Genomic DNA, 13808 nt, shown 5'->3' on the forward strand with positions numbered 1-13808 from the left:
TTCTTTTGTAAATATTTTTGACGAGTGTTGCCACCTTTTTAGAAATTCGCAATCAATTTAACTAGCAAGTTAAATGAAATATTATAATATGGATATTAAACCAGAGATGTAAGAATGCTTTAAATGCTTCAAAAATATTTTTGAAGGTTGCCATCCGTTAAGAAGTTCACAATCAATTCAATATTAAGTTACACGAAATCTTTCAATTCGCTCATCACACGGAAACATTAAAGAAAAATGTATTTCTAAAATATTTCAATATGCACACGAGCCAACCGAAAGGAGTTTAATTAGGCTTAATTTCTTTTTTTTTTTATTTCGAAAATATTTTTGAAGAGAGTTGCCACGTTTTAAGCAATTTCTAATAATTGAATTTACTATTTAAATGAAATATTTTGGGTGCCAAAGAAAATATATATATTTAAGGCAGCTTTAAGTTCCTATTCATACTGAAACAGCTGATTTAGTTGAAAAGTGGTTAGTTGGGCGTGGCTGTGGGCGAAAGCTATATATGTATGCAGTAGGACGATCGGTACATACGTGTTTGGCTAGAAAAATACTTAAAAAAAATGTTTTAATGCAGAAAATGGCGCTGTCCAATAATTTGGTATGAAATTCGTCAGTGATTGGGTTTTCTTTGGATTTCTGCTTGGTATCCGATGTTATCTATGTTTTGTGAAATGTCGAAAAAAACTTGTGGACTAACAAAAACATTGAATATCTAGTATCTATTCCGAAGGGTTTACACAGATATCTTGCCGATATCTTTCTTACGCCCTACACATCGTGGACTTTTAAATTGTTCGGGTCACGTATGGAGCTCCATGGCTGGCCAATAAAGGATCCTGGTCCTATGAATCCCTCTGCAGCACATTTTCTGGTGAGAATATCTGCTACTTCCTGCCCATTTTCTACATATGCTCAGGTTCATTAAACTTTTAAACAGATGGCAACCCCTTTAAAAATATTTTATAAATAAAGCTTTCTTAAACAACTTTCGTTTGATATGCATGCTGGAATATTTCAGTATTATTTTATTCAACTTAATTACGTATTAATTATGTAAATCGAATTTGGCTTCTAGAAAGGTGGCAATCCTCTTCGTAACTACTCTAGGAATAAATATTTCGTAAGCATGAGTGTTTCGTTTGACATTCACATTGTAATACATACTTTATTTAGCTTACTAAACGATTGAACATGACTTTTAAACAGGTGGTAACCCTCTCCAAAATATTTTCAAAATAAAACTTTCTTAGCCCTCTTTTGTTTGCCACCCATATTGTAATACTTCATTTAACATATTATTAAAATTTAACTTTTAAAAAGCGTTTTGGAAATAAAGTGTTTTGAAAGCTCGTGCGTTCAGCATCCATGTTGTAAAATTTTAATAAAGTTATTATTTAATTTAAACTTTACTTTTTAAGCAGGTGGCAACCCTCTTCAAAAAATATCCTATATCGCTGGCTTAGAGTGAAAAGTTGCTAAGTCCACTCATAGTGAAAACTCATATTTTGAAATATGTACATGCATTGAAGGAAAGAGTAATCAAAAATGCATCGTTCTCAAAAGGATTTAGGATCTTGGTTTTACTCCTTGCCGATTCAATTCTTTTCAGTGGAATGCAAAGTTTTTAAGTCCAGAAAAGGCAAAGGAAATTCGATAAGGTCAAAATAATACCGCGATTTTATAATTAACATCGAACACTTCTGATTCGTATGCACTATGTTTTTCCTTGCTATAAAATTCGTAAAAACGAACTTAGCAATTTTTCACTCCAAGCCAGCGATATGTTAATTTCGGTTCTAAACTATCTTTGTGCCAAGTTGGATACAAATACACTTATAAAGCTTTAATTCTTAATGCAAATGCATTTTGCTAGAAGCTCCACTCAAAAATATTACTCATACGCCCTGTTACACCACTTCTAATAGCAAAAAAATATATATGTATACATCAAATTTTAACTCAAGCATTCTCAGAGGAAAATTCTCCAAATCACTGAAAGCCAACATGCCACACGTCCAATTTTAAGAGTCAAGCGTCAAAAGAATCAATAGAAAATTAAATTTTAAACATCTCTAGCAAGTTTTTTTTTTTCGCTGACCACCACCACGATCAGTGTGCAATGAATTCTAATCTGAATCCGTGCTGCCACCATCCAGCAACCCCCTAAAGCACCAATGGCCCATTGTTGATACGCTGCAATATTGGCTATCTTGATTTGCTGTTCAAATGTGTGCACATCATTGGCAGCGAGCGCAAACATGCAAGCACAAACACTCACACCGCTTCATGCAAGGCTATAAAAAATCATATGCATGTACAAGGAGGAGCACATAAATAAATTGATATGCATAACGGTCATGTATAGCGGAGCGCACAAAGCGTGTGATGCAATGTATTCATCCCGGTAGTGCCATTGTGTCTGAGCGAATCTGTTGTGCAGTTATGAAAAATTCAATGCACAAATATCTCCATACTTAGAAAATGTGTGCGTGTGTGTAGGTATGCGTGTAAATAAAACTCTGGAATCCCTACAAAATGAACGTCCAACGGTCGTTCAATGGAAACTCTCTCGTAACAGCATTGCGCGTGGATTTCTTCGATGTTTGCTGGACATTGTTGTTGTGATTATTGCTGTTGATGCAGTTGTGCTGTATGTTGCTGTTGCTGTGGTTACACCGACATGTCCTGCACGTCCATAGCTGCTGTTGTTATGAGGCATGTACATACCTACTAAGCCGTTTCTATCGCGGTTTATTTCTACTCTCCTTTTATAAAACCATAGCTTTCTTCTGTGTTTCGCCCGCTGCTGATGTCCTTTTTCTGTTGGTTTATATGTATGTATCTCTATATTTTTATCATCTCACATGTGCTTGCGCGTGTATGCTTCGTTTACAAAAATTCATCCGAATGTTGACCGAGTAAGTATACGATTTTCTTTTTTCAACATTGTTAAGTCGCTTTAAGCTGCTTTAAAAATGAAAGCCGGATGAATGATAGACGTAGCAGAATGTGGAAGATACTCTTGTCGCACCAATCATGGATATTTTGCTTTCTTAATGCATCTGTTGTTGATATGCGATTCGCTATACACGCAGCAATGTAGACCGACAGGTCGTCACTCATTTTTGCACTGCTTACTTTTTTATTTTTTCTTATTGTTTGGTTGGTTACCAAGAATTCATGATTTTAATAATACTTGAGCGTGGCGAAAAATTGCTACTAGGCCACTATCGACGAAAGGCTCAAGGATGGATCAGGAAATGCAAATAAGTAACTAATTAGAATCCTTTCGCTTTGTGGAATATGATTTTCTAATAACTTATAAAAATTTGACTTGTGTTATTTAGAGCAAGAAATACTGATTATTTTGTGCTTTTTTAGGCAGTAATAGCAAAATAAACATGGAAAGACAAAAACTCCTACACCTTTCAAAAAAAAAATCCCCAAAAAAAATTCAAACAAAAAAAAAATTATCAAAAAAAAATACTAATCAAAAAAGAACTAAATAAAAAGTGCTTATTTTTAGTCTTTTGTTTTTTTTTTTTAATTCTTTTAAAATTAATTTTATATCTTTTTATTTTTTTCTTCAGAAACGTTCAGGACTTTTTACCTTTTTTAATTTCCTGATTTTTGGGTATTTTTTGGGTATTTGTGAACATGAGCTTTGTTTTGTCTAGGAAAAAATGCAGAATTAGAATATAATCTCTGTTTAAAAGTAATGTCAAAGGCATTAAGGAGATGTAAAGCGACCAAAGGCTAGAGAAAAAAGTAAACATCAAGAAAGCGTTCAATGCCAAACCACTGCGATTCTTACTGTGAAATATTCATGCGCACCTAGACTAGGCGCTACTTAAAAAGGCTACTGCCTATTTGAACTTTGTTGAGGAGTTGAGCATCCAACATTTTTTTTTCAATACCCGATACTAGCTAAACGTAGAGTAAAAGCTCGTAGCCAGTAATTTCTTCCCTAATCTAGATCAGGGGTGCGCAACCAGCACCTCAATTGGCTCACAACAACAGCACTGTGCCTGGCTTTGGCTCACTTACACAACAAGTAAAATAATCACAGCAAGCATTGACTCAGTGATAAAAAGCGGTATACAAATCGATCGCTATGCAATCAGTGCTGCCTTGCATGGCTCGCATTTGCTCAGGTGTAGATTTATATTATAGCCTTGTTTTTAATTTAGTATCTACCAAAACAGTTTTGGGTCGTAGTATTTTTTGATATTCCGAGAACAACATTGTTGTAATTAAATTGCTATATTGGCTGGGCACCTCTTTTCTAGATGATCTCCGGCCATTAGGTATCAGTAACGTGTCCATATTTTTCCGATTGCCACCGAGTAGTTTAAAAAAAGGGATATCACGAAAAGAGTCTGATTTTAAATGGGTATTATCTGGGACTCTGGAGTAAATTAACTTAACATCCATGAACTAATTTTAGTTTAGGTTTTGTCGGTTTTTAGCTTCACAACCGTGAAGTCCATCAATACCGCTATTAAAAACTTGGTCGATCAATTTGATTTGTTGTAATAGCATATCACCTGAAATGCAAAATAACGTATCATCATCGTCACTGAAATGCAAAAAGTCGTAACTTTAAAAAAATTCAAAATTCACTTTAATTGCTAACAAATTAACAAAAAAGGGTCGTACGCTCAATTTTAGGAGTAACTATATGTATTCATAAAAAAAGCGACATTTTACACTGAAATGTCTTCACTACATTTTCCACTTCTACCACCAACTCATGAGGAATTCAACATCAACATGCTGCCGTCGGCTAAACTGGGTTTTTTCTAGCCACATCAGCTTCCTCAATACCGCCTGCGAGGTTGTTGCACGCTCAACGGGCGCGGCTGGTTGTTGCACGCTCAACGGGCGCGGCTGGTTGTTGCACACTTAGGCGCCACTCAGCGCTGCACTTCGCCGTTTATTTTGCATTTTCCTACACATAAGGGCTATTCGCGATCCGGTGCAAATGGCCTAGCATCATTGCAATGCAAATTTGTATTGCAAATTATTTGCAATACACAAACAAAATACACGCATTTGCATTTGCCATGGCTTGACAAATTTGCAATACCTAAAATCCATAGCATAAAAATGCTATGCATTGCATTCATAAACAAAACCAAAGCTGATGCACAAAAATTGTTTTGCAAAAGCTTTACCATGACAGTTTAATAAAGGTCGCTCACAATTCATGGCATATTTCTGCAATTGCATAAATTTGTCAGCTCTTATGCACCGAATCGCGAATAGCCCTATATTCTTTTTGCGCGCTTCCACTCTCCCCGCATCGGATAGAAAACATATAGTCTAGCTTTATTTTCCTTCTCCACTGGAACACTCCACGTAACTTGGCTAAAAGGCGGCTCTAACGAGGCTAAAAATGCGCTTACAGTGAAGTGCACCTACATATACATTTATACAAAAATATACTACGTAAGCCTGCGGAAAGCTTCAGATATCACCGGCACTAATGGCTCACTCACATAGAGTGCGCGAAAACATAACAAAACAAAATGTCACTGCGTGTGAGTACACGTGCACTTACCACTGTGATGGGATAGAATGGATTTATGATGGTGAAGAGTAGAATGTGATTTGGCCGCGTAGTTTCCGGGCGTTTCCGTCGCAGATCATCATTGGATTTGTTGAGTAAAGCCTGTTGCTGGCTCTGTTGTACGACCGCCTGTAAGAAGAAGAATGAAGAAAGAGAAAAAACAATATGTGAGTACATATAGGCAAACAATGTACGAGTATAGCTATAATATTAAAAATTGTTGCAAAATATTTGGAGCAAATATTTGTATACGGAAGATGAAAAATATTTTAGGTGCATATTACACTTTTTTTTTTGAATATTTTAAATGCACAAAAACGCTGAACCGCACGGTAGAAACTATGTAGCAAAGACGAGTGAAATGCATAATATGGAAACTGCACGACGTTAATTTAAAGCAAACCGCCAAATGAATACTTTTTTTTTAACAAAAGGCGCATGGGAAAAGAACTAAATGGGTAAATTTGTATGCATACCAGCATATATACATATGTATATTAAGGGCTTATACTATTCTGAATTTTCCAGAAGTTACAGTAGCTAGAAGTGGCCCGAACGCGATGAGCTTCGTCAGCTCTTCAATTCTCGACGAATATCAATAGCCAAACTGAAAGCCAACACGGTAACAAAAGAGGTCAGAAAATTCAGGAGAGCTGCTTAAAAGGAGCCACACAATATGCATACAATAATGGCAGAACAAATGTACGGCCCAGGAATCCCATGCTGATGGTAAACAAAAAAAAATAAATCAATGTTTAGCTGCTACCGCGGTACCCTCTTAGTGTTTGCGTTTTGCTCGATACAAAATTTTCTAACTCGTGTACATAAATTCTTTATTAAATCAATAAACCGTTTTTATGTTATGCATAGAACCCCAACTCCCAACTCCCAACTCCAATCTCGTAATACTTTCCTAAATAAGATTTTTATTCATAATATGGCCGATAGAGAAGTCTTGTACCAACGAGGATCTTCAAAAGAGGGGATAGGCTCCGCCACTTTATAATTTTTAAAATTTGCATTATGTTATTAAAAGCTGCTACTCGAAAATTTTCTAGAAATTCTGAATAAAAAGTTTGAAATTTTGATGCAAATTTTTTCAAGTTCGATTCGTTTTTGGGAACTTTGTGTAAGCGTTAAGACTTTTATTAATGAGGTTTCTGTCATGGATCGAACTATATTTTAAATGAAAATTATTAAAAATAAATCAAGAAAATTTGCAAAAAATATGATTTTGAATTCTGCACCATTTTTTCGTCCATAAGCGTGGAATAGGGGGGTCCAGAAGAAGTAAAGTTGGAATTTTAATGCTCTCAACCCCAATGATTACTCTATACCGAAAAAATATACCCGGTTTGTTTTTTTTTATTAAAAAATATTTATAGGTCGCCAAATGCGCTCAATGTTTTCCATGTATTTTATATGAAAAAAATAAATAAATAAATCCATCGAAATGGTTTAGAATTCTTAAAAATTTATATTTTTCGATATGTTTCTCTAAAGGAGACTTCAAATAATAATACCTATTTGTTCATTTAACCATTTTTTAATATTAACTATTTTTACAGGTCCCCCAAAAACCCCAAAAAATGCAATGTGAGGGAGTAGAAAAAATTGTAAATATAACAAAATTGTTAAGTGTACAACTGGATATTATTGTTGGAAGTCTCCTGAAGAGAAACGGAGTTTTCTGATCGAAAAATGTTGATTTTCAAGAATTCTATAAAATACATGGAAAACTTTGAGTGATTTGAGCGTACTCTAAATATTTTTTGATTTTTGAAAAAGGGGCTATATTTTTTCACTATACATACATATGTAGAAAAAAAGAGCAATAACCCGGAACTTTTAACATCCATTTTTTTCGGTCTGTGAAAAACTCTCTGGTGGTAAACAATTGACCGACCCAAGAGCTGTGGAAAATCACTTTGCCGAGTTTTTCCCCGATAAACGACTGAAGTTCTACACCATGGAATTATGATGCTACCCGAAAAATTTCAAAAGGTCATAGATAAAAATGGTCAGTATATACTTTATTAAAATTGAGTTGCTGCTAAGATTTTTTTTTTTAAATTAAGCCGAAAATCCGCGGAGACTTTTCAAAATACCAAATATTTCTAAGGCAATTTCGTGTTTAATTTATGGTTTTTCTTATACGAGTATGCAGAAATAGTTTCAAGAAAATTTTATTTCACGTGGAAATGTGTACATATGAAAAACTTTTGGAAAGATAAATTTACAAAGTATGTCTGATTTTTCTTTTAAGGAAAAAAATAGTAATACCGTCTGCAAAAAAAAAATTAAAAAAAAATCAACGCTATTTTTCAGCATTTGCACTTGCACAGAAATTCAATGGGCAACAAAACTACATACAAAAAATTTTATTTAATTCTGACTAAGAAATTTGAAATTTTTATAAAACTTTGCGGAATTTTACTAATTCTTGTACAAAGTAAGAATACCGTTAATTTCTTCGTGATCGATTAATCGGATCTAAACCAAATTAGTAAGGGGCCACCTCTGAGGTACCACCTTTCCTTGAAAAAAAATAATAATAGTTATAGAAGCATAACGACGAATTGAGAACCTCCTCATTTTTTTAAGTCGGTTAAAAAACAAACTCTGAAGAAGCAAAAGAAAAATAGCCAAAACTCGTTAGAATGTTTTTACTTTTCCGCCACCAGAAAAAATGCCGATAGCGTTCCCACTATGAGCTTAAGATAACAATTATACAGGTAGCGAACCCCAGACCTAAGGAGTATCAAACTCGTAGACATTCGCATACATCGTGGTGGAAAATTTTTGGGCTGCTTAAGGGTAGGACAGCCCTAATACTACCGGTCACAATTATAAAGAGATATTGGGGGTATTTTATCAACTGACCTCCAAATCGAAGGTTCTATTCGACTGTCGAATTTGGCAAGTTGGTGATCAACGCGCTTACCTGATAGCCAGAACCGGTTCGGCTCTTGATGTTTCAGTGGCATAGGAGGTTCTAGAGACCTAGCATCCTGTAGGGTCTGCCTGCAGGAGTCTGTGGACCACTGCGCAAATCTAACAGACATACCTAAGCGATATTAACTCACTGCAACTTCTTAGGTTCTTCAATTCCACGGACTGGATTTGAGAGAAATTGCCAACTTTTGCTGTTTTAGTTTTGTATTTTCTTTTCACGTTAAATTCCATATTGAGGTAGAGGAGTAAGCTGAGATATCATGGCTTTTTTGCTTGCCTGTTAAAGTCTAGCCAGTTAACAGTCTCAAATGATTGCTTTGGAAAGAGCTTTTTTATTCTTAATATTTTACCGTTAAAAATCTCTCGAGCTTTGCGCTAATTTTCTGTTTCGCTGGTAGATTGTTCTATTGCTTTTCTTATAAAGCCCATTTATATGCGCATTGCGTAATAATGTCAAACGTTTCCTGCGCAAGACAAAAAAACTGCTAAGTTATACAAATGCGACAATTTTATTTTTTTTTTGTTGCCACACATTTCATTTCATAATCTTGCTTTTCAAGTAAATCTCTGTTGAGCCACAACAAAGCAAACTAAAGCCACAAAGCAATGCTGACTTGACCGGGTTTTAATGAGTTAATGGCAGGCTATTAAGCGGTAACAAACGGACGGACGTGGAGCAACAAAACGGGAAAAATATAATAGAAGCAGAAAGAAAAAGAAAATTTATAAAACTAAAAAAAAAAATGTACGGCATTTGAAACAAAAGATAATTGTTAGGCGTTGTCGAGATTTAGGAAAAAAAAAGGAATAAGTAAGAAGTGTTGAAGCAATTAATATAATTATTACATTATGCAATGCGGCTAACAAATTTGAGATTTCTTATTGTGTGAGGTAAACTGGGGGAAATGAGCTATTAACGGGAGCTTTTGAAATACTTTAATATAAATTGAAAGTTGTACAGAATAAATCATATGTGTAGGCAGAGATGAATAGGAAAACCAAGCGGCTTAATTTATGTTATATTATCTTTGAAAACGATGCTTTTTTGTGTACTAACCATTTAAATGCACTATGCGTCAACTAGTCGCATAACAACTACTTTGCAACTAGTCAGTTACTGGTATGTCTTCCGAAAATACATTTTTTTTTAACTATTTCATTTTTTTTGCCGCAATTTCGAAAATGGTCGCTTAGTAAATACTTTGTAACCCGTTGATTTTTCGTGAATCTCTCAAATAAGGCTAGCGCCCGCTTTTCTGGTATGGTCTCAGATTCAATTTCTTTAACAATTACCTCGTACCTACAGTGGAAAGCAGTGATGAGTACATGGCGATTTTTTTTAATATTTTAAAGATTTTTAAAGATAAAATTTCTTCTTATTTTTCATAAAACTATGGTTCATGCTTTAACCAAACCGCATAAACGAAACTTTCAAACTTTATACAACCTTAGAAAAATTTAACAAATTTTCGTTAACATTCTGAGCTTTTTTAGAATTTTTTTTTTTAGTATGCAGTATGGTAGGCCAATAAATTTTAGTATAATAAAGTGCAAGTTTCAACGGGCTGCAAAATCGCGCTGATTTTTAATATATCTTTTATTTACTGACGGCTTTTGTGGGTTTTTTCATATAACAAGTGCAATATATAAAAATTGTCGTTGTGGTTTTTTTAATCAACGCAATTTTGCATACTCAAAAAAAAAACAATCAGATTAAAAAAAGCTCAAATTTTTAATGATTGATGATTTTGTTAAATTTTTCTAAGCTCTGTATTAAGTTTGAAACTTTGATTTAAATGGTTTTGAATGAACCATGCTTTTATGAAAAATAACAACAAAAAAATTAACATTAAAAACTTGCAAATATTTAACAAAAATCACCATGTACTCATCACTGCCCCCCACTGTATGAAGTTACTTTTCAACACACCCACTCTTATAAAATTTAATGTACACATTTTTCTTCAACACGCGCTACTTCGTTGTTGTTGTTAACATCATTTTCACCATGCTAAATTCATGTATGTATGTATGTACTTTTCATTTCACTGTCCACATTAGTTCAAGGATAAGCTGGTGCTTAAAATTATGTTATTAAAAAATCAATATTTTTGAGCACCATTTTCTAGTTACCTTGACACATTCTATTTTCAAATAAAATGACATTTAGCGCTGAGGAATTTCATTTTTTTTTTTTTTCATTTTCTGACATCAACAAGTCATTAAGATGCTTCCTGGGTTGCTCATAGTGTCAAGGAGAGAAAAATTTGATCAACGCAAGACATATTCTCGTATTCGAAAACTTATTTTTTTAAGAGCATCTACATATCTATCAATAATGGAATTTTAAAAAATCACATGTAACGCATATGCAGTACAAGTACAAGCGCAAACAATGCTCAGGTGTCAGCGCATACATACATAATTCTAATTCTACTAGTAAATGCTGTTGAAATGAGATTGGTTTGCTGTTGCTGCTGATAGATTTCCACCGCCCGCTTACGCTGTTACGTCTTCTGGCAGCATATAAAATGTTTTCCAATTGATTGACAGTTGCTTGACGTCTTTCAAGCAGAATTATGATGTTGCCGGTGGCGGAAAGCTGGCTGGTGGTGGATTGTTGCTATTTTAATATGTATTATAAATATACAAATTTGTATTCTAAAAAATATTTTTACCCTAATGTACTTGTACACACATCAATGTATGTATGTATTTTACTTGAAATGGTTTTTGCTGCCGTTATATTCTCTGTGTGATCTAGTTTCGATATTTTCCATTTATTTATGTGTCACACGTTTCACCTAAATTTTAAGTGCTCAAGTAAGCGAGAAACCTTATTTCCTTGCCAGGACCGCTTTATAGCGTCAGTGGCCGATTTTTATTTCTTTAAAACCCTTTAAATGATCTCACTTTTCTTTGCCCAAATGGGTTTCGAGCTTTTCACACCAATTGCATGGCTAGTTAAACTGAATCTGGCAAACTTGCGTGGAAAGGTACGCCCCAGAAAGCACCTCCTGGCAACACATGAAAATTCTTCGCGTATTGGGCCAAACGTCATGGTCGAACAAAGAACAAGAAGGCTTGTTACTTAGGAACTTAATCATGCCTGTGCAAAATGGAGGAATCAATGTCGAAACGGCAGCACTTCAAGACGAAAACAGTCGAAAGACACATCTGTACATACATACCGCCCTAATTTGCAAACGTGTTAATGCTTTTGATATGCTATAACTTACGTTGCACTATGTTATGTTGTGTGTCATGTTTACGGAACAAATGACAGGAAACAGTGTCTGTGTTATGTTATATTATGTTATGTTATGTTGTGGTATGTTTGTTGTGGTATGTTGTGTTATGTTATGTTGTGTTATGTTATGTTGTGTTATGTTATGTTGTGTTATGTTATGTTGTGTTATGTTATGTTGTGTTATGTTATGTTATGTTGTGTTATGTTATGTTATGTTGTGTTATGTTATGTTATGCTGTGTTATGTTATGTTATGCTGTGTTACATTACGTTTTGAACCACGTTAACCGATTTCTATAATTATTTTTTAAAGGAAAGGTGGTACATCAGACGTGGTCCTACAATTTTGTTAAGATACGGTCGTTGGATCATGTAGAAATTAACGGTGCTCTAAAACTTTATATGAGAATTAAAGTTAGTTTTGTTTTTTGCTTAAAAATTACTTGAATTTGCACATATTATTTTATGTTATGTTCTGTTATATTATGTTACGTCATCTCATGTAAATAAAAACGCTAATGAACGGATGAGGCGAAAATGGTCCTGGAAACTGGCACAGTTATGGTCTGGGTACCAATCCGTCTTTTGCTATGTATGGCCACATGACCTACGGTGTTTTAATGTAAAGCTCGATCGATCCTATCCTAAAGTAGTAAAAAATTGTCAGCAAGGCATTTAATGAAGTCCCTGCCAAAATTCCGGTGAATTAAACTACCTTTTTCTTGGAACTGGAATGATTTAATTGTTTCAGTCGAACTAAATAGCTGGAGCAAAGAAAATACTTGAAACCGCAGACAAGCTAGACTTTTTACCATTTTAAACAGTTTAGGTTGTTCTGACTTGTCCCGAATGGACATACATAGATGGCTCAGCATTTTGTCAGTAAAGAATCTGTAAGCTTTAAAGCAGTAAAATTGTGACTTAGGGGCCAGAAATCGCGACACAAAAGTTCTTGCTCTGATCAGTTAGCTATCTTATTTGATAGTAATTTTTCGTTTTTTGCTATCGAATTTTAAGAGTTCAACGAACACTTGCAGCGAAGGCTTGGCATAACATAATTTATCGCCCAGCAGTTATGCTCATTTTCTGCTTCTATTACCTATACAACTCATTTTATGCACATATCCTATAAGCTTCCCAATTGCTGCCACTAATTTTGTGGGAAAAAAAGCTTCTTTCCTCGAACCCTTTACACGTCACCTCCTTCGCAGGGAATATTGCCGCGTCTTTTTGTGCACGCTGATTTCTTTTTTACTTTCTTATTTTAATTTTTTGTACTTTAGTTTTTGTGGGGTGGAGTTCGGAGTTACAGTTCAAGCGCTATTATGTACGCGACAAAACAAATGCTTGACCTCATAATTTGCTCCAAGACGACAGGCTTTTAACTACCACCGTAGTTGGTTGAATGGTTTGCTGTAAAAATGTCCATAAAAGGGTAGTGGCGGAGTTTAAAAGCACAAAGAACTTAATAAAAGCAGTTGAAGTAATGTGGCAGTAAAAGCTGTGAGAAAAAGTTTTCTTCTGCCAAACCGCTGAGCGGCATTGCTAGAGAAAAAGGTAGCAGAAATCGGCTGCTCCTTCTTAGGAATACTGCAGAAAAATTACAAAAAAACAGCTGTTAATGACTGTTGCGAAGTACTGCATATTTTTATCTTTTTTTGATGGCCAAAGTTTTTTTTCCTTGGAAACATAAAATCTTATAGTTCCTCAATTTTTTATAGCCACTATCTATCTGGCACGTTTTTCGGACACATACCTCCTACCGCGCGCCGTTCGTGCACTCGTGCGTCATTAACTTTTGACAGGTTGCGGGCGATTTCGAAAAAAAAATCCGCTAAAATTAATGATGATTAATTACTTGCAAAATTTAACACTAAGAATTGAAGCAAAAACTTGAAAAAAGTTGACCAAAGCGAGAAAGCAGTTAGAAGCTTTTTTATTGGTCAAATTAATGCTGCTGAAAAATATGCGCTTCCTGTTTTCCTTATTGCGCCATAAGTTGAAGAGTCATAAACACTTGCTC

At 34.7% G+C, this 13808-nt stretch overlaps 1 protein-coding gene across 8 annotated transcripts in view; it reads right to left on the reverse strand.

Moving 5' to 3' along the window:
* Positions 1 to 13808, reverse strand: part of LOC118745010 (heterogeneous nuclear ribonucleoprotein L) — a 409030-nt gene that overhangs the window by 196236 nt on the left and 198986 nt on the right. For all 8 annotated transcript variants that reach the window (XM_036478507.1, XM_036478513.1, XM_036478512.1 and 5 more), the window contains exon 3: positions 5573 to 5710. In XM_036478507.1, coding sequence (XP_036334400.1) covers positions 5573 to 5710 — 138 coding nt within the window. The remainder of the gene's footprint in view (positions 1 to 5572; positions 5711 to 13808) is intronic.

The sequence above is a fragment of the Rhagoletis pomonella genome, unplaced genomic scaffold (genome assembly GCF_013731165.1).
Source record: "Rhagoletis pomonella isolate Grant_MI unplaced genomic scaffold, Rhpom_1.0 Rhpom_scaffold_00008, whole genome shotgun sequence".
Lineage (NCBI taxonomy): Eukaryota > Metazoa > Arthropoda > Insecta > Diptera > Tephritidae > Rhagoletis > Rhagoletis pomonella.